This window comes from Tyto alba, unplaced genomic scaffold (assembly GCF_018691265.1).
Source record: "Tyto alba isolate M040663 unplaced genomic scaffold, T.alba_DEE_v4.0 Super-Scaffold_11, whole genome shotgun sequence".
Taxonomy (NCBI): Eukaryota; Metazoa; Chordata; class Aves; order Strigiformes; family Tytonidae; genus Tyto; species Tyto alba.
Genome location: NW_024881273.1, coordinates 2,536,818 through 2,562,441, shown reverse-complemented (window position 1 = coordinate 2,562,441; position 25,624 = coordinate 2,536,818). Strand labels below are relative to the sequence as shown.

At 41.4% G+C, this 25,624-nt stretch overlaps 1 protein-coding gene across 5 annotated transcripts in view; it reads left to right on the top strand.

The window, feature by feature from the left end:
* LOC104359916 (DAB2 interacting protein) overlaps window positions 1-25,624 on the top strand; it is a 208,363-nt gene that overhangs the window by 50,489 nt on the left and 132,250 nt on the right. For 4 of the 5 annotated variants that reach the window (XM_042786636.1, XM_033005642.2, XM_042786639.1 and 1 more), the window contains exon 2: window positions 15,605-15,708. In XM_042786636.1, coding sequence (XP_042642570.1) covers window positions 15,605-15,708 — 104 coding nt within the window. Of the gene's footprint in view, window positions 1-8,961; window positions 9,253-15,604; window positions 15,709-25,624 lie in introns of those variants that run through there. The other variant, XM_042786637.1, reaches the window with a different exon arrangement.

Sequence of the window (25,624 nt, the reverse complement as noted above, 5' to 3'; positions counted from 1 at the left end):
ATTTACAAATACCCCATCCCATCTTGCTGTCATCAGTAGCGAAGGAGCAGCCTCCGTTTCCAGAGACACCGAGTCCCTGTTCAGCCAGGCTGTGGTCAGTGCTGCCATTTGTGCCTGGAGCTACACTGCAGTTAAACCATAATGTTGTGCCCAACATCAGATGCTAACAAACTATGGGGTGGGTTTTGGAGTATGTTTGGGATTTAGGGGATGAGTCATTTAATTTGCTTGTGACAGGCTGAGGTAACACCTTACTGTTTATTTACTTTTCACCTGTCCTCTTAATGACAATATCCTACAGTTTTGGGAGCTTTGTATTTCCCTCCTTTGATTTTTATGCGCTGTAACTTCTGTGAAACTTTAAGAGGAGTGTTGCAGAGGAGGTGATTTAAGACTTGCTGGCTATGGCGTTTCAGTAGTGAGACATGAAAGGGGCAGGGGAAGGAAGAGAAGGAAAAGAGATGGGAGAACTGTAGCAAGTAACTTGGAGTATGGGGAAAGACTCATCCATCTACCTTAATTCAGTGTCAGCAGCTATAGCTGTGTATGTGGGCTGAGGCAGGGACAGCAAGCTTTGGAAGTCAGATAAACAACTGGAAAAGAAACATATTTGACTGAAGAACCCAGAATCTTGATTAAATTGGGCAACTGGAAAGGTGTATGTGTCTGCTGATACCGTTAGCGTGGACTACTTGTCCATTGTGGTGTTTGTGGCACTACCCAAGACAATAAATGTCTTCTGACTATCTTCATGCATAACCAAAACACTGCCTTATAGCAACTGTTTGATTTTCTTTAGCACAATTATAAAACTGTAAATACTTTGTGCTCTTGAAAGAAGCATTAGGCAGATGCATCCTTATTTAACCAGTGAGGTGTCCAGGGCTAGCTTTTAGGAAATCCCATGGATGGTCAATGGCAGAGTAATGGCACAAACTCCAGTAGCTCTGTATTCTTCTCCGAGACTTGCCTTTTGCTCCAAGGTAGGAAGAGAACTCAGGAGTTGTGACTCTTCTGTTCTTTCTCTAAAATCCTGACCATAGTCCCATACCTAAATGTCCCACGGTCCCAGCAGCTGCAGTCTTTAAGAGGTAACTAAATATAGCAACAGTCTTGATGAAATTGTGAGAATTGTCAATACTGCTTAAGAGTAACTCAGGAAATTACTGTCCAAGGAACAGCTCATTTACTGCTGTGACAGAAATATGGAAGTTGTACCGGCAACTTGAAGATTGTCTGTTGTCTCTTTTTGCTCATCTTTTGCTTATCTCTATTTTAATTCCTTTCCTTCTGGTAGTAACTTCACTTTCCCCTAACAGTGTTGCTAAAAGGGGCTGATTACTCTGAAAGGAAATAAGTAGCAGAGTTGCTTCCAGGTAATGCAGAGTGAGTTTTTATCTAAAAGCCATAGGTAATAAATGAGAAAGAGGTGAAAAACCCTGGTCTGAGTCCAAAAAAGAATTGCTTCCAAAAGCATGCTTAGAGGGGTTTCAGCAGACTTTTCATGATCGCTTATGTATTAGAGTAAGTTTGTCTTCTTACAGCTGTGGCAGTCCAAACAGTTTAGACACAGAGCTGCCTTTTAAAGCTTTTAAACCTATATTTCCCTTGAAGGTCTTCTAGTGTGCCACTAATCCCTTAAGTTATTGCACTGAAGGCACTCTATAATCCTTTAATTTACTTTGCTCTCAATAGAGACGGGGAACGAGCTGGGTCACTCTCCATATTTGGGCATTATCAGTTTTGCTTTTTTCAACTCAGACACTAGCTGAAGGTAGTTTGCTTTTCTTTTAAACACTGCAGAGAGTATTTGCAATTTGGATATTAATTGCTTGTATGTTTGTGTACATGCATATTAAAAAAGGTACACAAACCCCAGAACTTCCTTACTCATTTCACTGGTGTATACAGCCTCAGGGTCAGGCTTTTAAACTAAGTTTCCTCAGGCCCCTTTGGAAATCAGCGAATGTAGAAATTGATGGCTTTTTGAAAACTGTGAATTTATACCCAGTATAGCTGGTGAGGGCCAAGAAACAGCATCAGCCACAGGTAATGTCTGGAAGCCTCATCTCCCCAGACCTACAGGAGACGAAGCTTCAGACTAAAATTGGTGGTGCTGAAGGCCAGGCTTTATGGTGATGAGTAACACTAGGCGAGTGTTATGTTTTTTCTAATAAGCAGAAATACTACAGGAGTTTGTCTAGAGCAACACATTGGTTGACTGAATTTGGAAGGTTTGTCCTGTCTGTTGCTTCTTGCTTGCATGAGGGGCACATGTTTTTATTGTAGGTTTGTTCTTGAGAGCTGAGCTGGGAGTCCTGATCTGCTCTTGGAGGTTTGTTTATGAATAGTGACTAGTCGGCATTATCTCAGACGTTCATTTTAAGTTGAGCGTTCACTTTGGGAAAAACATGCCCTGCAATTGTATAGACTTTGAGAAACATTGACGAGAATAAAGATGGCCAAATTTTTGCTTCATTAACATTTACAATGAGAAAGGAATCCTCAGATGCTGAGCACTTAATGTTTCTTTTTGAAGAAACCAATTTATTTGAAGTGCCGGTTTCTTTTGTACATGATGTGCTCACATTTTTGATTTCTTACAGCACTTCTGCATCAGTGAACTTCTTGTAGAGTTGGAGATCAAGCCTGGGCTTGTTCTGAAGTATCCAAATGTGGTAATAGGTGGACTGTTGTAAAATTTGGCATCTGGAGTTAAATTACAGGATGCTTCTTAAGCTTCTTGGTTACTATAGGAACAAGTAATAGTCATCCTTCATGATTAAGCAGTGTCCATGGTAACCAAACGAGCAAGTTTTAAATGAAAGATATTTTCCCTTTACATTTTTAGCAGTCAAAGGTTAACAGTTATTACCTTTACACCCTTAGATGGGAACAAATTTTGATCTGGCTGGCGTATTTAAAGTGAGAACATTTGGTGTTCATTTACATAACTTTACTTCTAGGAGCAGCTGAATTTTGGGTGAATACCAAGATAAAATTTCTGCGAGTGGGGTGTAGTGCATTAGTCTCCCCAGGAAGAGTGAATGCTGTTTACAACGTGCTAAATTGTTCTGCAGCGTTGCAGTGTGTTGCTGAAGAGCAACCGTATTGCTTCTCAGAGTGACTGCAGTTCAGTAGTGGAGGCAGGAATCCTTACGTATACCCTGCATACTTTTGAGGACGGAAAATGCATCAGTGTTGGTGTAGGTAAGATCTCTCCCACTTCAAAATTAGGATGGGAAATGTACAAGTGAACATAGCCCTGCTAGATCCCTTTTTGTAATCTACTACACATTTTTGTTTGTAGGTAAACAGTGGATATCACTTAAAAAAGCATGGCAACACAATCACAAAGCCAGCACAGTTGCTATAGGTTAGTTACATAAAGGACTATAGTAGTTTGTATTGTGGTTTCTGTATGTCCATCTGCAGCACACTATTATTTATATGAAACAAGAAGACATGATTGCTTTTTAATGTTTTCTTCCCTATGTCTTTCATTGGCACTGGCAATGTTTGCTTGAAAATGAAAAAAGTGAGCCTGTGAAGCTGACACCTGGATGTATGTTTTCAGAACATGTATGTGTAAGAGAAACAGAAATACCCACCCACCCGCACAGGAAATAGAAGTATCAGTCATGATAAATTAGGATTTACATTCCACAGCTAGGAACTGTGGAATGTAAAACAATTGCTTAAAAGAGTCTGAATAGCTATAAGAAAGATGTATGAGTAGCAACAGTAAGGGCAGGAAGCATTTTCAGCAATATTCTGGGGACGTAGGCACATAGGTGGAGGGCCAGTGGGTTGCAGATGCCCTGCATGCTGACATACATGCGTGTGCATCCACTCCCACATTCTCACACAGGCAAATGCAGGCCATTTGTGTAAGCACTCACCTTTAAAAAATAATGAGGTTTCCAGAGAAGGTGACACTCTTTTCCTAAGCATTATCTCCTCTCTAACGCATTTTAAAATGAAGGACGTTTGTTTCTGTTTGGTAGGGGAACTCCCTAGGCCTCCTGCATAAACATTTGGCAAAACAGAAGAAAAAATTCTCAGCTATTCCTAATGCCATCCCTAATCCTAATCCTTGGTAATTGTGACTGGAGGAAGAACAGTGTTTTCAGACTTTCCTGGCACTGCTGCTTTTTAATGCTGCCTTTGAGTTGCTTCATCAGGAAGGATACTCTATTTTGTCCAGTAGCTACCAAAAATTACTGCTCTCCAGTTAATTAAAATCCGTTACTCTTCCGTAAGTGTTTCCAGTGAAACTGTATTGTAAATAGCCAGTGTTAAAGCCCTTCTGCTTTCTTGAACAATACTAAAGTTCCTTCAATGTTAAGGCAATCTAACTTGGATTAATTGGCTCTGGGCATTAAGACTCTTCAGGCTGATGTAAGAGCTGCATGTACGATGTGAATTTCAAATCTTAATGTTTGGTCTATTATGCAGATGGATGTGAATAGAGATATGTATGTGACCCCATTTATCTCTCTAATGAAGTGCCATCAATAGAACATCTGTTTCTTTGCCGCAGAAGATGAAACCTCTGATGAATCATGCTTATAAATTAAGTATTTATTTATTTAATTTGCATTTTGCCAGTACAGACCTGTTACAGCAGCCACCACGCACGACTGGAAAAATGGTCTAGTAATTAAACTGTGCAAAGTTTTCATTTATACTGTGTTCCTGCTCCACACACAAAGTAAACTGTTCTGAACTGGTTTGTAGTTCACCTGCCCAAGTCAGCTGTTAAGGAAGCTCCAAACCAAACATGAGAACACTTTGCCAGCAAAACAAGCCTCACTGATGGGAGACAAAACCATGGCTGTGATCCAGATGTGTATCTCCCGGCTCACTGGGGCTGCCACTCTGGCACTGCGTGCCTCTGTACTTGTTAGTTCTCTCTGAAATTGGAAGCAAAGAGGGCCAACGTGCTGCAACACAATCTGTTCTTGTGAGATTTCCAGCTCCCTTTTGCAATCCCAGGAGTTTTAATGTAATGGGAGGCCTGGCAGGGCCCTGCGTCAGCTGATCTGAAATCGCCGAGAGAGACTCAGCTGCCGAAGGGACAGGCCATTCGCCAGCCGTGCTGCTGCAGGGCTGCTGCGAGGTTAGCCAAAGGCTACGTGGGGGCATCTGGCAGGTCTTGGTGGTCCACCACCACGTGCTGATGGCAGGTCTTGGTGGTCCACCACCACGTGCTGATGGCAGGTCTTGGTGGTCCACCACCACGTGCTGATGGCCGGTGTGGTGGGCCAGCAGACCACGGAGGCGACTGGCCGCTGACGGTGCGTCAGCCCGCTGGGGCTCCCGGCAGCCTCAAGTGGAAGAGGGTCGTGTTCTCCCTGCCCCGTCCCGGGAGGTGTGTGTAGGTGACATCGGCTACGTCCGCAGTGACAGGGAATACAGAGAGTATCTCCCTTGCCCCGGAGCGGCCCTGTGAACAGCAGCCACGCTGATGAAGTGCTGCAAGAAAGCAGCGCGGTTACAGTGTTGAATCTTCGCAGAAATGTTAAGCATGATGGATGAACCTAATTTAAATCTCCCCAGAGCTGACTTCTTGTTCTCCAGACTCCATGTTGCTTGTCTTTATCATCACATAGGAGGAAGCTGATGTTCCACTTCACTTTATCATCCTTTCCAGTTTAACCAGAGTATTGGCAGTCTCCACGATCTGGTCCCCAACCAGGCTAGCATTTCAGCTTTTCCTGATGTATTTTTTAAGTCTGTGCTTGATTTCAGTTTTACCCTGGAGAAAAGGCTCCTAATGCTACGCTGTTAGCAAAAGATTAATTTGTTCTCTAGATACCATACCAAAGAAATATAAATATATATATTTTATTTTAGAGGCTGATAAATAAAGAATAAAAATACCAAATATATATATCTACATATCTAATCAAAAAATACCAGACAGTAGAGTGGAATTTGTAATAAAGGCTGCTCAATCAGCATGATTTCTATTTATTTTTAGAAAGGGAGGGAAATTTTCTGGTTGCCTTATATTCTTTCCCTGGCACCAGGTCTGGGGACCTGCAACTATGTCTGTCTTTTGCAGGTGGATCTGATCTGTTTCTTCAGTTTTGTAGTACAGAGAAGTTAGTGTATATATTTTCAGACTCCTCATGTTGAGAATTACCTAAGCTTTCCTCTCCCATTTGTGCTATTTTCTTCTCTCCTTTCCTTCCTGCCTTCTGGGAGTATTTTTTTCTTAACAAAAATGTCTAATCTGTCTCCTCAGGTAAAGAATATATTCCCCATCAGTTTCTACGAGGGCAGAATTTGCCCTTGATGTCTGTCACTAAGCTACAAGATCGAGTGCAGTATGTGGAGAGGGCCAGCATCTGCCCTGGGGATGTGAACTGGCCAGAGGAGAGGTGTTGCTGGGCTGGGAATGGCCCTGCACAGCAGCGAAAGGTACGGGGAGCGTACAGGAGAGCAGGGGAAGGCCTCTTAACGAGCAGTGGGACTGAACGTCAACTAAACAGGCAGGTAAACACCACCAGAGAGAAATCCCACCCTGCCCGCGTCTGTGTCAGAAGCAGATTTCTTCCCGGCAGTGCAGATCCATTTGTCCTCTCGCTGGGCCAGTGCTGTGGGTTAGTTTGGCCAGTGAAGGGGCTTCAGCTCCCTCTAGTGAGGCAGCTGGATTTCTGCTGTATCGGAGCGAAACTCCCTTTACCCCACTGCCGGGTGATAATAGAAACCCCATTTTTTCCAGCTTTGAAGGCTGGCAGGCCTAACTGAGATTTCCAGGAGGGAAGAGACTGCAACACTGGGCAGCCAGAGCCCACAGAAAGACAAGAGAAAAGGGCAGTAAGTCCCTTTTGTGCTTGCATGCATCAAAAAGCACCTCGGCATGCTGCTAGGAATAGAATTCTCTTACTGGGTAATATTAGAGAAAATAGAGGAATAGATACATATCAAGTTCACAGAAAAATAGCACAGTTTCTTTCAGTACTAGATACAAGAGCCATTAATAGCACTTGCTTAGGAGCAGTATGTGGAATATTAAATACTGCACAGTACACGATATCCGGGAACCTGACACAGAAATGATATGAGATCCATTAAAGTGCACAGCGTGCTATGGCAAAGGCCAATGTCACTTCAAATCATTATTTAACAAAGAAAAACCTCTTCTTCCAGAAGATCTTAGTCTCACTTTGAGAGAAGATGGTCATCATTTTTAGCCGATGGGAAACTGTGGTCTGATGTTTTCTGTGAGCTGAATTGTTTTCTGTTTTCCAGCCAGTTCTAATAAGGCTCTTCAGTTCATGCAACTGTCTCAGCCACCATCCTTGTAGCTGCAGAGAATTGTATGGCTCTGAGTGGTGCTTCAGGTGCCTTTTTATGCTTTCAGACAGGGACACGGTCGAGTTAGAGATGGCATTCCCCCAGCTAAGCTGAATGTAGTGTTCTTCTAAAACTTAAGTCATCTGTGAGGGAAACAAAGGTATTGGTAAGAAGCTGGATCTGTTTGGTGCAGTCACTGTAGATTGCATTAGCTATAGGCATGCAACCAGCCTCTAATTGTTTAATTCTAAATATTTTGTGCCAGAACGTAGCACAAAAGACAGATAATGATCCCAATTTATTTTTTTGATTTGTTTGTAAATGGTTAGATAAGTCAGAATTTTTTTTACAAGCTATAGTTCTGTAAACAGTATCTTTAATTGTCTGAAAATGTATGAGAAAATATGAGACTATTTCTGCTTAGAGCATTAAATGAGCATGGAGTAAATCACTGATTCTTATGTAGAAGAGTTGTAGGTACAGCCAGTGGGATTGCTGTGCTTTTTAGAAGTGTATTTAAGCTAGAGATTCTAAGATGCAAAAAAGAAATAATTTTATTCTAACATAGAAAGTAGTGGTGGTGCAAACTTACATTAGCCTAGAGAATACTCATTCTAAGTGTTCATTAGCGTTGCTTTTAGATGAGTCTAATTTTTCAGAGGGCAGCATTACCTGCCCTAAACTTTTGCTTCACGACCATTTTTATTTAAAAGTTAATTTTATGGCCTAATAAAGGTTTGACTTTTAATTAATTTTGTGTGGCATAATGGTTATAATATTGCTGTAAGGGATCAACTGGAATTCACTGAGGGATCAGCAGGGCATTGGGCGAGATGTTCCAATAAATAGTTCTCCAGGTAATTGAACAACGAAACTGGCCTTGCAGCTGTATTTCTAGTCCAGCTGATGGGAGCGGGACGAGAGCGTTAGCAAGGGCATTCGTAACCTGCCAGCAGTTCTTAACTGACCTTTGTCCACTGGAAGTCAGACATTTTTGCATCTCAGCTTCCCATTCAAAGTTATTCATGCCTTGTGAAGGGGAAACTTGGCTCAACTCAGTATTTATCATTTTCTGTCGTTGTTTACTCCCAGGGTAATATTCCACTTTTAAAAGTGCCACTATTCTAACAACAGCTTCTAAATACCCCTTTGGATTCAGATTAAAGATCCATCTTTCCTCCTGGATTCATGTGGCCACCTAAACTCTCTGAAATGTAGATTTTTCTGCAGCCTCTCTTGGGTATTCAGACTCACACAGACACTACAACTGTCTGCTCTCCAGGGATTGTTTTTAATTCATAAATGCTACTGTGAGCCATGTTAAATAAATCACTTCTGTCACTGCGTGCCTCCTCCTCTCCTCTGCTGGGTTTGTAGTGAGGAGTTATTAGATAATGCAGAAATTAGAGGAATAACACCTAAATTCATTAAGCAATAAAATTAATTCAGAGTGTAATTGTATGAGCAGGAGACCGGTAGTTCCTGTTCCCTCTGGTTTCACAGAAACTCCACCCTGGTAAGCTCTGGGGCAGCTGGAGATGTCGAGCACTAAGCCAAGGGGGCAGGACAGGGAGGAGCACACCTTCACCTGCGGATCCTTGCCTAAGGTCGGGAGCCAGCCCGACCTCTCCGAGGGCTGCCTGCAGGATCTGTTCCACCAGCTGTTGGTTCTGAGGAACTCTTAGTTTTCTGCATTGCATCCAGACGATCTGGTGAAGTTTTACTGTCCTCTAAAGTCTCCTTTCCTTAAAGCACGTCACTGCGGCGCGGTGCAGGAACCTGGCCTCCTGCCGTGTCTCCCCAGCGCTGCTGCCTTGTCTGGCATTCCAGTCATACTTCTCTTTCTTGCCGCCTCTGATGAAGTCATCATCTCTACTTCTCTTATTCCTGGCTTGTTCGGAGTGCCATGGCATGTGCGTTGCTGACAAGCACGGCTTCCTTTTGGTGAGTCGAGGGAGACGTTTTCTCATTGCTAACTTCTCTGACGGTCATGCAGATTTGTACCTCCCTTTCTTGTTTGGAGTTGGAACAGTTTCATATCAGAAAATCAACTTGCTGGGAAGTGCCTGCTTCTTAGTTATTCCTTCCAGCTGGTTCTCTTTGCTTTTGTTCATACTGTCTCTTCCACTGCCTGATCCCTGGAATTGCATGGGAGAGAAAAGCAGGAGAGGGGGAGAGTGTGAAGAGAGATGAACAAACAGGAGTTAATGTATTTCAGTCCCACTAATGAGAGCATAATCCCGAAGATCTCTCGGACTAGCTGTGATTCACAAGAGCAGGTAATGCAAATGTGAAGACATCTCACTTGCTAAGTGAAAAGTAAACAGTGTTAATATTTGTTTGTGTGTTTGTTACACATAATGACCTGCTCTGTAGCAGTGTCTGAGAAGTTGCAACAAAGAAGGCAGTGGTGATGAATGGGTTAAACAAGAGCTGGGGTGACAGGAGTTCCTCACAGCCTGTTTTGCTGCCGATGTCCTGGAAGCCTTGGTGGGGATCACTGCGCTGCTCTGTAACTATTCCACAGCGTGAAGAACGGGCATGGAAGAGGGTAGTGAGGATTAATTGTTCTGTCAGTTCAGATGCCTTGAATTAGTTAACAAATCAAATGTGTTTATTACTGTACAGAAACAGTTTCAGAAATATTCATAAGCCCCAAGTCCTAAATTAATGTGCAGTGTTTACAGTGCTGTGCGTCCTAATGGCAGTGAACTCAGTGGAATACTTTTAACCCTGGTAGTTGAAAAAAAAATCCTGGTGCAATACCCACCAAGCAGCATTCTGGACCCAGCTATGTGTGATAATCTGCGAGAGGTCTCAGGGTTTGATAATTTCAAGGAAGTTTCTCTGGGGATTTTATTCTGCGCTGGGGAAAACCCAAAACACTGCAGCCCTCTGTAAATATTTGGAAAAGCAGGAAGCACTTCTGTTTGTTTCTTCGTGCTTCTGTGATTGTATAAAGTGAGTGAGCCCCAGCCCAGCGCCGGTCTGTGGCAGGCATTGAACAGTGTTGCTTATGGGGAGATTTAGTACATGTTCATGAAAAAGAATTGGGAGGGCCCACGGTGCTGCAACATGCAGGGTGAAAGTGAAACAGAGTGTGAGGAGAAATGCCTAGTTATCATTGGGCAAGCTTAGAAATGTACAGGAAAAATGCCATCAACAATGAGGAGAAAATTAGACGAGGAACTGCCATCAGAAGGGCCACAGTCATCCTCAGGGTGATTTATGAACCTTTTCCAGTCCAATTTTAAGATTTTTAAGAGTTTCTAAAGGGCCAGGTAATACACTTAGGTAGGCCTGCCTGATTCAGCTGCCCAGAAGTAATTAAACATTTTACTGCTCATCCGTGTCTATCCCATCCTTTATTTGGGTATTGCACTCTGGGCTGGTGGAAGTGGCAGAGAATCAGAAAGCCATCCCTTTCTGCAGGCATCCGTTTCTGCACGCTGGCATCTCTGCTCCTGGGTAACATGGCTTTCTTCACTACACCCAAAGAATCTGTTTTCTGATCCAGTATGCCTGCTCTATAATCCTCATTTAATAGACTGTTACTTCAATGATTGTCAGGCCTCTGTGTCATAAAAGAAAGATTTGGAGGTTTTAAGTTCATAACAAGTTGAGGACTTTGGGAGAGCAAATAGTGTCCTGAGATACTGTGTGTCTAAGTCTTCAGATCAAATCTGATGTAGAGCAAATAAATGGACAAATGAAGGTATAATCCTGGAATTTCTATGAGCTAAGGGATAGTATTAAGCTAACAGACAAATTCACTGCCTAGCAAGGATGTTATCTGATAATACTAAGTACTTCTTGAAATGTTATTCCGTGGCTAGCTGCCTGCAGTAATACTGTTCCTCATTCTGGAATCCTTTATCTTGGGATACAAAATGGATGGCAGACATTAATTTATGAAACCTTGCAGTGTTCCCATGGGCTTTTCAAGGTTTTTATCAATTGTGAATCTGATGAAAGGCATTAAAACGTCCAAGGGTCACACTGTGAGTCTGTAACAGAGGTCAGTGTAGGACCCTGGACTCGGTGCTATTCAGGGGTGTGACAGAACTGTCACAGAGTCTGTCCAGCCAGAAATGGAGTGGAAGTTCAGGAGAGGAGGAAGATGTATTAGAGGTTGTGAAGAAAAGGCTGAAGTCAGATACTGAATCTGATCTCTTGTAGCTTTCTTGTCTTACACACAAGTAGGCAAATTTGTCAGAAATCACAAAAAATAAGGCTGGAAGGAATTTCAGGAGATCATCTGGTATCCGTTTGCCCCAGGAGAGGGGAGGGAAGGAAGCTCATTGTACCTGAACCTCACCTGACAGGGAGAGCTCTGCCACTGAAAGGTTTAAGATAGGCTTGAATATACTTTTATCTCTCTAGATGATCAATCCCAATGTATAACTGTCCGTGTCAAGAGAAGACTTTTTTTTCCAGTGGCTAACCTAAATATCTTCTGCTGTAAGTGAAGACATTTCTTTTTCAGCCTCTCGTGGCTACGGAGAGTGCTTTTATTATTGCCTTACAGCAACCCTTCCCGTGGTGGCTGGCTGCTGCGGTGTTACTGTGGGCTTGCTATAGCAGACATGGCTAATGCCAGTCTCTAGGCACAGTAACCTGGCCTAAGACTTTCCCTCTAACCCTGGAGAGTAAAAAGGGCAGTTCAAACTTTTATGTGTTCATACTGTTCACTGTGTAAAACTGTTCTGCTGGACATTTCTGGTAATTAGGAGTTACTAATTTACCTGTGAGCTATTTTTACTTCCCTTTAAAACAAACAGCCCCGCCTCCCCCCCACCCCAAACACCTACACTCAACCTTCCTTCTAGTTATTTCTGATTTCTTATAAAGAGTTTTGTAATGTGTCTGTCCTGCAAAGCCTCCCCTCTGTAGTGCTACCCACAGTGCTTAAACGGTCAAATGGAGATTTTACTCCACTTTATGAACCATAAGCTTAAGCATAGTAGGAAGCTTTAGGTCCTAACCTATCTCTGTATTTTGGTCTGTGTCAAACTGGTGCGTTTGCTGGTTCTGCTTTGGGTATATTTTAATGGTGAAGTAAGAATTTAAGGGTACAGTTTGTGACTTCAATGCAGTCAAACCCAGGTATTAATCAGCCCTGGGTCGTAACACACTCTCCCTTTCTCTGCAGAAGTCTGACCCGTGTGGTTGAAAGAGGAAGCAGATTGACAGATTACAGAAAGTGAGACAATTGTGCACTTTGGTCTGACAAACCACTGTGGTGCAAGTCAGTAGTGCTGTAACACCTCTGTGGAACAGCAAATACTTTCCCTCGGTGCTGATGGCAAGAGGTGTGTTGGGCTGGGGCACACAGCTCTGGGCCTGTGCTGCAGGCCTCCGGCGAGAGTAATTTCTTGTGGATGCTTTTCCTGTTTTCCCATCATTCCTGTTTTCCTGCCATGTATATGAGAAATGCGTTAAACAACATTTATTTTTCTGGTCATTAAGAAAATGCAAAGTAGCTTCTTCAGTTGTCTTGTCATCTTGAACTCACTTTCAAAATGCTGTAATCAAGTAGTTTCTTTATGACAGTCCAAAAAAAAAAAAAGGCCACTGTTCAAAGGAATGGGCTGGGAACCTTAGTGTGAAAGGAGAGGACACCAAAGGGCTTGATTTGAATCTCCTTGAGATTCAAAGTGCAGCATTCTGCCAAGAAAGTGGCCAAGACATTAGAAGGCTTGGCTGGCGGTTGTGAAAGCAGTGAACTGGCTGATTTTGGCTGTCTGGCTCTCATACAGGTTACGTGGCCACTGATGCGGAATTATGGGTGGGATTTGCAACCAAGGAAGATGTCACTGAACAGGAACTTCACTCAGTCCATGGGTGGAATCTCACAATCTGTCCTTTTGGAATAGTTTAAGATACATCTCAGAAATTGTTGAGTGGAATTGCAGCTCTTACTTGTTTCTTACGGATCCCAGGTGATGGCAGTCTTTGGCAAGGGGACGACCTTGCTAAGGGGACAACCCTCCTTGCCCAGACCTGATGGCAGCAAATTGCAGACTGCAGAGGCTGAGAACTGCAAACAAGCCACCTCTAAGTTACACTAGTTACGAGAACAGCATTGTCAGAGACATTCTGAAGTATACGTTGTTCCATCTTTAGATTTCTCTGCATACTAATTTGTAGAACCTTCCCTCTAGCAGTGTATAATTTCCTTTTGCAGCAAGTTTTCTACTTCAGGCTACCTCTCATTCCCAACCAAGAGTCCTAGCAATGATGGGCATGCCTGTTTGATTCATTGTCATGCCTGTTGCCTGTCAAATTGTATATTAGGAGGAGTTCCCCAATTGTTTATTATTTTTTATTTTTTATTTAATTTATTTTTGTGCTCATAATTTTTAAAGAGAGAAGAACAACTGTGAAAAATCTGCTTTTCAGTGTCATTCTGAAATTGTTTTTGATTTGCTGTTGTCTTTGCTTGGATTCCATAATGTTTAGTAAATAACTCAGTGTTACATATGCAGACACTGACTGTCAAAAGTTAAAGGGATTTCTACAGGTCAGAAGGGTTTATTGATAAGGTGACACGAAGGACAGAAAATATTTGTGGAAAAGAAGCCTCCAGAAAGGGAGAAATTCAGTTAACAAAAGTCCAACCCAGTGGATGTAGATAAATAAAAGAGTAGAGAAGATTCTGGTGATTGGGAGAATAAGAAGTTTGAGCTTCATTCATCTTCTCCAAAGCTTGTGCTGGTCTGTGTTCAGGAGACCATGAGTTGATGCCAGTGGACAATATTTTGATATCTATTAGTGTGGGGGGGAAAATAAAAATCCAAAAGAAGACAGTTTTTGACAAAAGCCTTTCCCCAGCTTGCACCTTACAAATGTATTAATATAACACCTGATATTTGTTTAATTCTTGTACCCATTTTGATAACTTTAAAAGTTTAGGCTTGATTTTGAATGCAAAACTTCTTCATGTCCCCAGAAGTCTGCCTATGCGTGGAGATTGTAGAGTTCCCACTGTTGGATGTGGTCAGTGCCGCTGCAGGGCAGGGACAAGCAGAAAAGCAGCACTCAGCTCAAAAGAAGCTTTGAAAGGAGCACCAAAGTAACTGGTGTTTGAAAATGAAGGTGTACTAATAGGAGATTTGCTCAGGCCTTTGGTTTGTACTCCTGACCCTTTACATGAGCATAAACTCTGCTCATAAACGTGATTGAGCTGTTACTTCTAACCTTCTTGCCTTGCTGTAGAGATCTGTGTAAAGACATTTTCTTAACCGGCAAAGCCACGTGCGGATCTCTGACCTGTGTAGATTCATACAGATGACTGTGCAGCCCCGCGCAAGCAGGGAGCCTCCTCGCCTCCCCAGCACTGCTCGAGGAGGAGCATTCTTCTGCCTTTGTCTCATCTGTCCACTCCTGAGAACACTGTAGTCTGATTTCTTTTTTTTCCTTGGAATTATCACTAAATGCCTACATGATCATGACCACAGGCCCTGCCCATTTTCTAGACTTCCTGATCAACAGAGTGGAGATGACACGGCTCTGCCTTTCGGGTGATGGAAATGCTTGGCTGATAAGGACTCTCGAATAGTCTGAGAAGGGAAACTTATTACAAGGTCTGAGCATCACTGAATGGCAGCTTGGCAATAGAGCTATTTTTATGAGCTCCGTGGTGCTTTCAAAGAGGGTTTGTGAACTGAGGAAACAGCACCTCATAATGCTGTTGCTGACCTTACCTAATACCTTTCTAAATCTTCTCAGTGTTAGGCATATTTGTTAATTTAGCCTTTTCAGCCCCATTCCTTCCTCACCAGCAGGGAAGGAGGTAAGTATCCTATCCACATTTTATACTTTAAAAAATGCAAGATTTAATATTTTTTTCCTAGTTACAAAGCAAATTGCTAGATGAATTAGAGAGGGAACTTCAGCATCCTGTGCCTGTAACCCCATTAGCATTTCCCTTAGGAGTATCAAGTCCACAAGTGCGTGGATCTGTACTTTGCATATAATTCTCACTCAGCTCAATACATTTTCTGTTTACCCATCTGCAGACTGGAAATAATGATAATGCCAACCTGTCAGGCATTATCTGAAGCTTACAGTTGTATAAAAAATGCTAATTGTTGAAGGTGAAAGTCTTGCTGATTGAACGTCGTTCTAGGCAGCTGAGGGAAATACGAGCAGCTACTGCGGGGTGGTTGTGTTGGCTCATTTGCAAGGGCATCTCAAAGGAAGAAGCCTCATTTTGCATGGCCTGCTGATGTTCCTGGACTGTTCCTGTGCTTGTGTGTTTGTAATTGTCCTTTGTTTTCTGTACCATCCACAGAGTCCCCCCCGGAGAGGTGTGGGCAGAGGCGCAGCATGCCCAGTGGGGTCACTGAGAAGAACCCCACCATGGAGCCTGCTGCCACGACGCCCTTCCGGGTCACGGTAAGTGTCTCTCCACATCTTAATGATTGTTACGGCATCTTCATGATTATTACAGGGCTTTGCCAAAAGGGAGAGGAACTTCCTCATCCCAAGAGAAGAGGTGGTGTATGTGAAACTAGGTGATGACTTATTTTTAATATGTTGTTGTTAGATACTGTTAGCAACAAGCAGCTGTAAAATTTTTCTTGGTAAAGCAACAAGACTTGAATATGAATGTGGAGCAGGTTTGGGTAAGTTGTTTCACCTGAGAGACTTTCCTGGTGAGGTGTTCTTTGTAAATCCTAGGGCAGGGCAGTATATTCATAGATGTATTTATTGGTCTGCTACTGTACAGTATGTCCTCATACTCCTACAGGGAGAAAATCTCCTGTAGAAGAACCTGTCATTAACTAACAGGAAACCTGCCAAGCTGGTGATTCCTCAGAGCCTGGTGTCCTCTCCCAGCAGGAGCCTAGAGGATCCATTCCCTGCTTTACATTTTTTCAGTCCTTTTGCTTTGAGATGCTCTGCTAATATCACTGTTTTGTTGTGATAGCAGTATGTAAAGAATAGGAAGTCATTTGGGAGTGGAACAGAGCAGCACCACTAACATGAGCAACAGGGATACCAAAATAAAACAGGACAAACAGGGTCTTGTTGCTCCATGGGAAAGGGCACTACTGTGTCCATTTTACAGAAGGGAGCCAAAGAGCCAGAGATGTCCGAGGTAGTGGTTGGCTGAGGGATCTGTCAGGGTTGAGCCCTGGCTCTGAGCTGCAAGCAGTGGAGCAGATGCCAACAGTTTTGCTGCAGTATGAGGAAGTGTTACGGGTAACCACAAGAAAGACCCCCCTCTCCCTACCCTCTCTGCACTCCTACAAGATCAGACGTTTGGGCTGGCTCATAGTTTTAGACGATAGTCCCTGTCATGCATTGGAGTTCCGTTCTGGAGTGAGTTTAAAGTCTTTGTTTCTTCTTTAGTTAGAATGTGCACAGTGGTATTTACCACTGCTTCCCTACTGATACAAATCATCTCTCTAACATCCTGCAGATATTAGGTCGACTTCTAGAGTGGATCCACAGTACTTGTTACCACAGGGGATGTGTTACCTAATGAATTATATCAAATCCAAGTAATTACTGAATTTAGGAGTACATTCAGCTGACAAATAGAAGCACAATGGTGGGATCAAAATAAATATTTTTTAGAAAGTGGGCAATAAACATGCATCTGAGAGTAGCTGGGTTTGTTTTTTTCTAATGTATCATCAGCCTGGACATGTCTATAGTTAATGCAATATAGAGCCTTGGGAGGTTGGGGCTTTGTAATCAGCTGAAGTCACCAAGGTCTTTTGGGTAACATTTAGGGTAACCTCCAGCAATAGTAAGAGAGAAATCTATTTAGAGATTTAAAAAAAAAAAAGTACAATCATAAAGTATACACAGCTGGAGATGGATATAACCAGTAGAAGTGATAGCCAAGGCAATCAAGTGATTATATTTTCAGGAGGAAAATGTCTGCTATATATGGACAATAAGTTTGCACACAGGTATTTTTATTCAGAGAAAGGGCAAATAGTCTTGGAGCTGGTTTGCTGGATGTGTGTTTATAGGTTTTGTCTTCAGGCCACACCTACTTTACAGGCTCAGCTGCTTCATAACAAACCTAGATAGGTAGAACCAGAATTTCAAAGGAAAGACAATGGTGCAATCTAAAAAAATCTGAGCACGCCCAGTTCACCTGAGAACATTTGCACCGATGAATGAATCATTAATAGCAGTTTGTGTAAGTAGTTTATTTTAGTTCTATGTATTCTAACTTTGTGAATGCATAACATTCTCTGTGGAGCTGTATTCTGTAGCCCTTACATGCAAACACATGCTGAATATTATGTGAAAGTGTGCTTTTTGGTACTGTCTTATTTGTTAAATGAAATGGGAAGAAGTGATGAAAACAGTGAGTGGATGGCAGGAGATGAGTTCTGTTTTGAAGGAGTATGTACAATATGTGGCAAATAGTGAAGGCAGTGAAAAAGAAAAACAATGTAGTATGAGATGTCTTTAAGCATTTGCTGTAGGACCAAGTTTGGTTTACTTTTTCTGGACTTGATGAAGGTTATTTTCCTAAGAGCTCCCTGTTCTAACAGAGCAAAGCACAGAAGGATCATCTTTTGGTCTGATTCCTCTTGTGGTATCACCTTTTTGCTAAGCAAGATGCATTTTGTTTCAATGCCAAGAGGGAAACTAATTTTTTTCTCTAAGCCCCTTGTTCCACAAGCCATATACCCTCTATCTGAATTGATGATCAGTTACGAACGCTCTAAAACTTTGATCATGGCAGGCAGAAACACAGTAAAGCCAAGTGAAGAGGCATGCTTTTGCTTTGTGTCTTTCATTTATCAGAATCTACCTATCTCAGTAAACGAGTATCTTTGAACCTTAAACAATGTACAGCTTGTTGATGAAAAAGGCAAAGAATGATGGGAAAATCTGGATTCTCCACAAGACAGAGGATTTGGGAGTATTTTTCTTAGTGTACTTGTAGTCAGTGAAAAGAAAATGCTGTTTATACCTTTTCCCATGGCATATATCCTGCTTTATGTTTTTAAAGAAGTTGTTGATGCCTTTAAGAAGGTTAGCTTTGTTAGTGAAGCAGCCTATGTGGGATGTGGTTGCTTGCTTTGACTGGCTCTGTTATTCAGTATGGATTAAATAAGGGCCATCATCATGATGATGATACATAGCATTTGTCTTCTCTGAGTTACAATCCACTATCATCTCATTTCTGTTCCTGCTCAGCCCTCCGAATGTTATTGCCATTAATATGAATGGCTTCATTACATACAGTTTTTATGGCTGCCCAGATTTCAGCAGATGTCTGACTTAAGAAATATATTCTCCCTCACCTTCCTTCATTAACCAGAGGAACATTAGCAGTCAGTCCACTCCAGCCACTGGGAATAGTAATTAGTGCTTTAGTTTAGTGGTAATGGGATTATTACTTTTGAGCCTGCTGCTGTAGGTTTTGATGTTGTAAGCTTTTCATATTTTATAGCTGATTGTTCTTCCCTGACATCTCCATCCTTCTGCTGTTGAGTCTCCAAGGGATTAGTAAGTTCAGGAGCTGTTGGATTCAGCTATTTTGAGAGTGTTGCACTTCCAGTTGCTTTCTTTCATTTGAAATCTAAAGCAATCTACGGTGGAAGTACTCCCTTCCCATGCAGAAGTTTGTCAGGCAAGTTACAGTTAATTGGGCCTTATAGGTTTTATAGCAACTCTGGAAAACATAGCTCATGCTGTTTTTTGAGTTATAGAATATAACCTTGAACAATAAGTCTTAAGATTTCTACATCTTACTCCTTCTACAAAAAAATTTTAATAGAGCTTCTTAAACATGAAAAAAATCTTGCCTAGTCCTAGTTGTCTCACATTGTAAAATTATTATTTTCCATGTAAACCCACCTTACAACTTCTGTGCTATCAGAGCTTTGTGTGATCTTACGCAGTTTAATGAATTCAAGTCTCGAATCTCAGTGACTGCTTATCTGAGGTCCCTGATTCTGAATCTTCTCTAAGCACCAAGTTCAGTATTCAGTTTTTACTCTATGCCTGATTGGAGAACCAGGAATGTATTTCACATTGCCAGCTATACAGTGCTTAGTGTGGACTAGAAGAAACCTTTCTGACTGCTGCTTCGGTGCCTAGGAAGAGTAGATTTGGTACGTCAGAAAAAAACTTAAATATAAGCAGAGAGATTCTGGTCCTGGTGAATTTATTATATCTGATACACTCATGGAAGAGACTATCCTCATACACCTGTTTTCAGGTGACATCTTTAGAGTTAAATAGTCTTGTTGGAACCCTTCCTATTTGTCATGATTCTGCTGCTTGAATGGAGAGACCTAATTAACAAGTGCTTCAAGAAAAGTCAATATCTAAGGAAAGAAAAAGGAAGACAGAAAGCTTGACTTTGCATGAGATGTCATTTAAAATGTTGCCTTCTGAGGTAGTGACCTAGAGTTGTCTCCACTGAGAATGGGTAATTGGCAGCAGCTGATAACGTTCAAGAGCTGTAGACACCAGTGTCACCAAGGGCAAAAGCAGGACTCTTCTTCATGCCCAAGGGGAGATGAGTAGAGCCTTGCTGTTGACTGACATTTACCTTCTAGGAGAATATAGAGAAGCATTTAGCCTCTCTGCATTGAGTCCAAATAAATTAAGATGTCAGACAGATTAAACCTGAAATTTGTGTTGTATTTTATCAAACACGGGGACCAGAAGATGAGAAACTCTGCTGGATACTAATTAAATCCTCTTGCTCTGGCCACCTTGTATGGTAATCAGGAGCAAGGGTGGGACTGCTGAGGCTTGCTGTAAGATGACTTCTCTCCCATCTCATTAGAGTACTGCCATCTATTGACTGCTTTCATTAGAGCCTGATTTATTTAGTTCTCTATGCAAGTATCCCAGGCCAAGCAGAAGTCCAAATTGCCAAAGGACTTGCACGAAAGAGTTGGACTAAGTGATTGGATCAAGAAACTATAATGACTTCTTGCTGTTAGTCTCCCTCACTGAGTGTGCAAGGAGGCTCCTTCCAAATAGAGTGAATTAGTTTAACGCGTGTCGTCTAAATATTTTTTAACACTTTGAAAATGTCTCTCTGCCTTTCTTACAGAGCTGTGTTTGAGAAAGCTTCTGTATACTCTCTCTTACCCTGAAATGCTAGATAGGGTTTAGGATTTTCTTCTCTCCAGACCTTTAATCCTCAATTCTGGTATCAATCAGGATCTCAGCTTTCCAGGATCTCAGCAAACACTTCTGTGTTTCTTCTGGTTGAAGCCACATTGGCTATAAAAAAACCCCAACAAAACAAACCCAAAACACATTGCAGCTATAAACTACACGATCAGGCTGTCCTTCCATGGAATTGTGTAAATCAGATTGGAAAGGAAACAATTCTCAGAGAAGCTTCAAAGGCCAAACACAGTGGTATAAACACAGTCCTCGCTGGCTCATTGTCAGTCATGAAGATGTGTATCATCTCCATTTCTCATTTTCCTTCATCATCTGCTTGTTGTCTGTTGTTCAGCACTTTGAGTGAGATTTCTTGGAACAGGAGCTGTCCTTTGCAGTTCATTTATCATTGCTCTGCCTTTCAGGCCCTTTAATAATGAAGCATTTATAATCACAAAGAAATAGGTTTTTAGGTTTTAGTTCTTCTTCTGCTTGTAGTGTTAACTTGTTTTGCAGCACTTTTTCTGCCTGTTTGGGTTGGGTACACAGCTGAGTTTACAGTGATACGTTATAAGCTACTCTTACGGCATGCCTCCATCTATCCTGGTTTTAATCCTTGATAAATGAAGTATTAAATACTAATGGTATATCAGTAAATGGAAACTCCTGAAGAGATGAAAGTGAGTAACCCTTCTACCATTCCTCTTCGCTGAACATAATCCTAAATAATGGGATCCTAGTTCAAGCTGCTGGGGACAAGATACTGAAGGATTTTTTCCCAAGTTTTTGCCTGTGTATAATACACGCTATTTTCCATTTTGTTATAGTTGTTGTTTGGTTGTTTTTTTTTGTTTTTTTTTTGTTTTTTTTTTTTTCAAAAGCAGTCATGTAAATTATATTATAATAGTTTGACTTTGGAGAATTTATCTTCCTGTATTATGTGAAGAGCTGAATGGTGCTTCCCTCGGCATTATCACCCCATCTTTAATTGAAATGTAATTGTTTACTAAACCATTCCAACTAGAAGGGAAAATTACTGTCATTTTGGTCTGTGGCTGCATACATTAAAGTACCCCTTTTACAGGGACTGAATTTAAGGAGAATAGGAACATTATCACAGATGATATATAAACAGAAAGCTATTATCATTAAACTGTCAACCGCAATTGAATTTGGAAAACCAGTGTTAGTGGCAACAAGAAATATGTAAATTACTTTGAGCATGTATCTGTCAATTCAGTCACCGTTTCTGGAACAGGACATGCTTGGAACCTTTGGGTGTCTGAGCATTTTAGGGATCGGAAGAAAAATGAGGTCATTTTGAACGTTTGCAGTTATTTCTAGTCTCACTGGTACTGTTCTGCAAAAATAAGGAGTGCTAACCTGACTGTGAGATTCTTTTTTTGTCAGGTACCACAACAGCATGCAGACTTCACACTCTTAAAGCGTCTTTTGTTGATGGATTTCCAGGCTCTCCACAAAGGTGGATAGTTATTAGCACCCTCGTTTTACAGCTGGGAAAACCGAGATAGGGAAAAGTTAACTAACTTAAATTTGATCATGCAACAAAGCCAGGAAATATGTCCTGAGCTGAATTTCTTAATTTCTAATTCCCTGTCCTGGTGTTAACCACTAGCTAAGGTACTCCTAATTACTTCTCTGAAATCCTCCTCCAGTTTCAAGAGAATTAAATGTTCTTCTCAAACTTGATGCTGTCATGTGAAAATGAGTAAGTGGTTTTCTGGTCTCCCAAGTCATTGTACCCAGGTCAGACATGCCTGGCTTTCTTACTTTCTCTGCCAGCAGCCCATGTTGTCAAATTTCCAACTGTTTGTTATTAAAATTAGAGCCCACTGGCTTATTTTTCCAAGTCAGTCAGTTGTTCAAGTAAATCCCTGGGTATTTTTGCTTTTCACTTTTTGCATGTACTTCATGAAACATAGGATAAATTCTAGTTGAGGCATGAAAGATTGTGCTTTAAAAAAGGGAATCTTTTTCCATACTCAGTTCTACCTAGCACAGGAAATGGAAAATTAAACTGATTGTAAATTATGTTTAACTATTTAAGTCTGACCTTGTATACTGAAAATTTTCTAAGTGAACTTGGAGTTTCCAGTTGAGGGAATACTGGAAGGCAGCATGGTTAAAGATACATGGGATTGTCAGATTTCAGCACAGAGCTGCAGTTCAAACCACAGTGGATTTATTATGTGCATCAAGCAGGAGACAGGAATGACAGGATAAAAGACATGGTGCTATGACCTGCTTCACTGAAAAGGACTCAGAAAGGCAGAGTATAGATTTTTTTCCTTTTTGAACTGAATATGTTCCAGGGAGGTCTCTTTCTCAGAGCCTGCAGCTGTCCAAAGGACAGTTTTACAGAAAGGAAGAGGCATAAGGGCTCATCACCATCTTAATTCACACACTGAGGCTACTTTTCTTTAAAAGTATTAGTAATCCTGTTTTAGTTTTTGTGGAGTGGAGCATGGTTTTGGACTGCATTTGTTTTCTACCAAACTGACATAGTTGGACAGCAAAGCTCTGTTCCACAGGGTCTATATGGACAGCAGCAAGACTGGCTCTGGTATGTGGCAGTAAGGAGAGGATGGAAGATGACTTGGTATTGTTAGCATCTGTTAGTTGCTTTGTGAGAAGAATTAATAAAGCTTAGTCAGCTCCTAAAGGGTAAGGATCCCCCCAGTGTGCAGAGCCGCTTATTTAATCTGCAGTGGTGGCAGTTTCGACCAAGAGGGAAATAGCCGTGAATCACTAAACTGCTGTGCCCCAGCCACCATTGGAACAGACTCAGGACTAGGGGAGAAACTCACATTTTTGCTTCCGATGTTAGGCCTGGGCAGTGGATTAACAGGGGAGTTTGTGTTTGTAGGGTAAATAAAGTCAAATACTGTGTAGTTCCCAGGTGAGGAAGGGGAAAACAAACATTTCAGCAAGTTGTCTGGCTCTGCAGTGGGTATAAATTAGCACAATTCCATTGATTTTAATTTAGCTATTCCAGATGTTTACACTTTCTCATTCTTTGAGGACAGCTGGACCCACTCCTCTGGGATATGTGAGACCCAGTGGCTTTCAGAGAAGTGTTTTTCAGGGTCCAAAGGAGGGCAACAGCAGAAAGTCTTTGGGGCTGTGACAGGAGATGACATCCTTGTGCCAGGAAAGAGGCAGGAGACAGAGAAGGAGTGAGAGTGGTAAGGCAGCTGCAAACTCTTCCCAGAAAGCCTGAGCAAGCTTCTGTGGGAGAAATCCGTGGTGTTCTCATAATTTTTTTGACTCCTCTCTTTAGATCCCTTCATTCCTCCACTCCTGTAGAAGCAGTGTTGTAGCCCTATGAGAAATACCAACAGTTCTTGTATGTTTTCACAGAGAGAGCCCATGGGAGGAATATTTAAAATTTAGGCTGTAAGTAGGGCTAATAGGAAATGCTAATTCACATTTCATTCTTTTGATCAGTGTATATTGAATGATAATTACAGTGATAGTACTTGGCACTTCTGTAGCACCTTTCATCTGAGGCTGTTAAAATGTTCTGCCAATCTGAATGAAATCAAGCTTGCAGTCACTGTGGGGTTGCAATTTATCATAATGCCTTAAAATAAACAGGGAAACTAAGGCATGGAAAGATTATATGACTTTCTGCATCTTTTGTAATCTCTATAAAAGAGTTGGAACTGCATAATAGTGCTGCTGATCATCTTACAAGGAAAACAACTCAAGGCATCATTGAAAATGGTGAAAATTGTTAAAACTGTGCAGATGACTGGTCTTTAGATGACTCTCTAAAACGTTTGGCCTTTTTTGTGGCAATTGCACAATTTAATATATGCTCAGTTGCTCTGTTGTATTTTTGTCTGTTGCAATTGTTTGAATTCCGCCCACAAAGACAGACAAACAATCTCAAACTCTCACTGGATTTTTCAGCAACATACTTGGATTCATATCAGTTCTTTAGAGTCATCCATTTCCAAAGGATGATTTTAACAGAAATGGCTACCTCTTGCTCATTTCAAAACTACTACAAGAAAAAATTTGGTAGTATTTCCAACTCTTCCCTGGAAGTCCAAATGCAAACACCCTGTACTAATTAATAGGCTTCAAGGAAACAAATGAATCTGACTAGTTTCATTTATGTGAAACGGATGAAAGGCAAAAAGTAAACAAACAAAAGCTCTAATTTGTTTAAACCTCTAGGCACTGAAAAAAACCTCAGACTGCTGGTAGCACAGAGAAGAGACAACCATTAAAATATACAACTTGACAGTGTCCCTTTAATTTGTTTCTGGGTCACAGATAAAGAATAGTACTGCAGATATAAAGGGTAGGATAATAAACACATTCTGTTCTCCCACTTTCAGTAGCACTGATATTGTGCTTTCAGAAAACAAGTCAAATACTGTAAGGTATTATTTGAATCTCTTAGAGAGCTCCAGTGGAACATGAGTGTCCATTTAATCAAGACTTTTATCTCTGAACTTTTTCCATTTTGGAATTCGTATTGCTTAGGTCACGGATATTAACTTAGATATTAAATTGACTGCAGTTGAATTGATAGAAATGTGTGTCATTGCCACAGCTAACACTGAATGGTTATCAATAAATTTCTTCCAAGTATTAACTTAATTTCCGAGACATACTTTTTCTCACTTAGACTAAACACTTCTCTTTAATAGCCATAACTATGCCATATTTTGAGCCATAATTTCTTGGACTTTCATTGTGTTAGATGGTTCACATGTCACCTGAGTACTTTGGTAAGAGCTTAGAGTGCTGTGACAAGAAATCATGTAAGAGATGCTCCCTTCCAGTTGGAAGTGATCTTGTCTATGTTGTTCACCTCTGTGGAAGTGTCTGACTTTGAACTTTAACAGGCATGGAAGAGCTTAGGCACTTTCTATTGAGTAGGGCTGCTAAGTTAGATCATTTGGAAGTTGTTTTGCAGGTTTCTTCTTCCCATCCAAATCCCAAACTGGGGCTGCCTAATGTGAGAATGTTTCTCCAGGTGGTGACACTGTTGTTCCAAACCAAGCGCAGCTACTTGAAATAGCAGATCTGGTTCGAATGGTCTCATGATGATTACGTGGTCTCGTGATACTTACACTTGAATAACTTTTTATTATTGTGGGTAATAAACACATGTGTTAACATGTAGACATACATGTTAGGATGATATTGATTTCTATACGCTTTT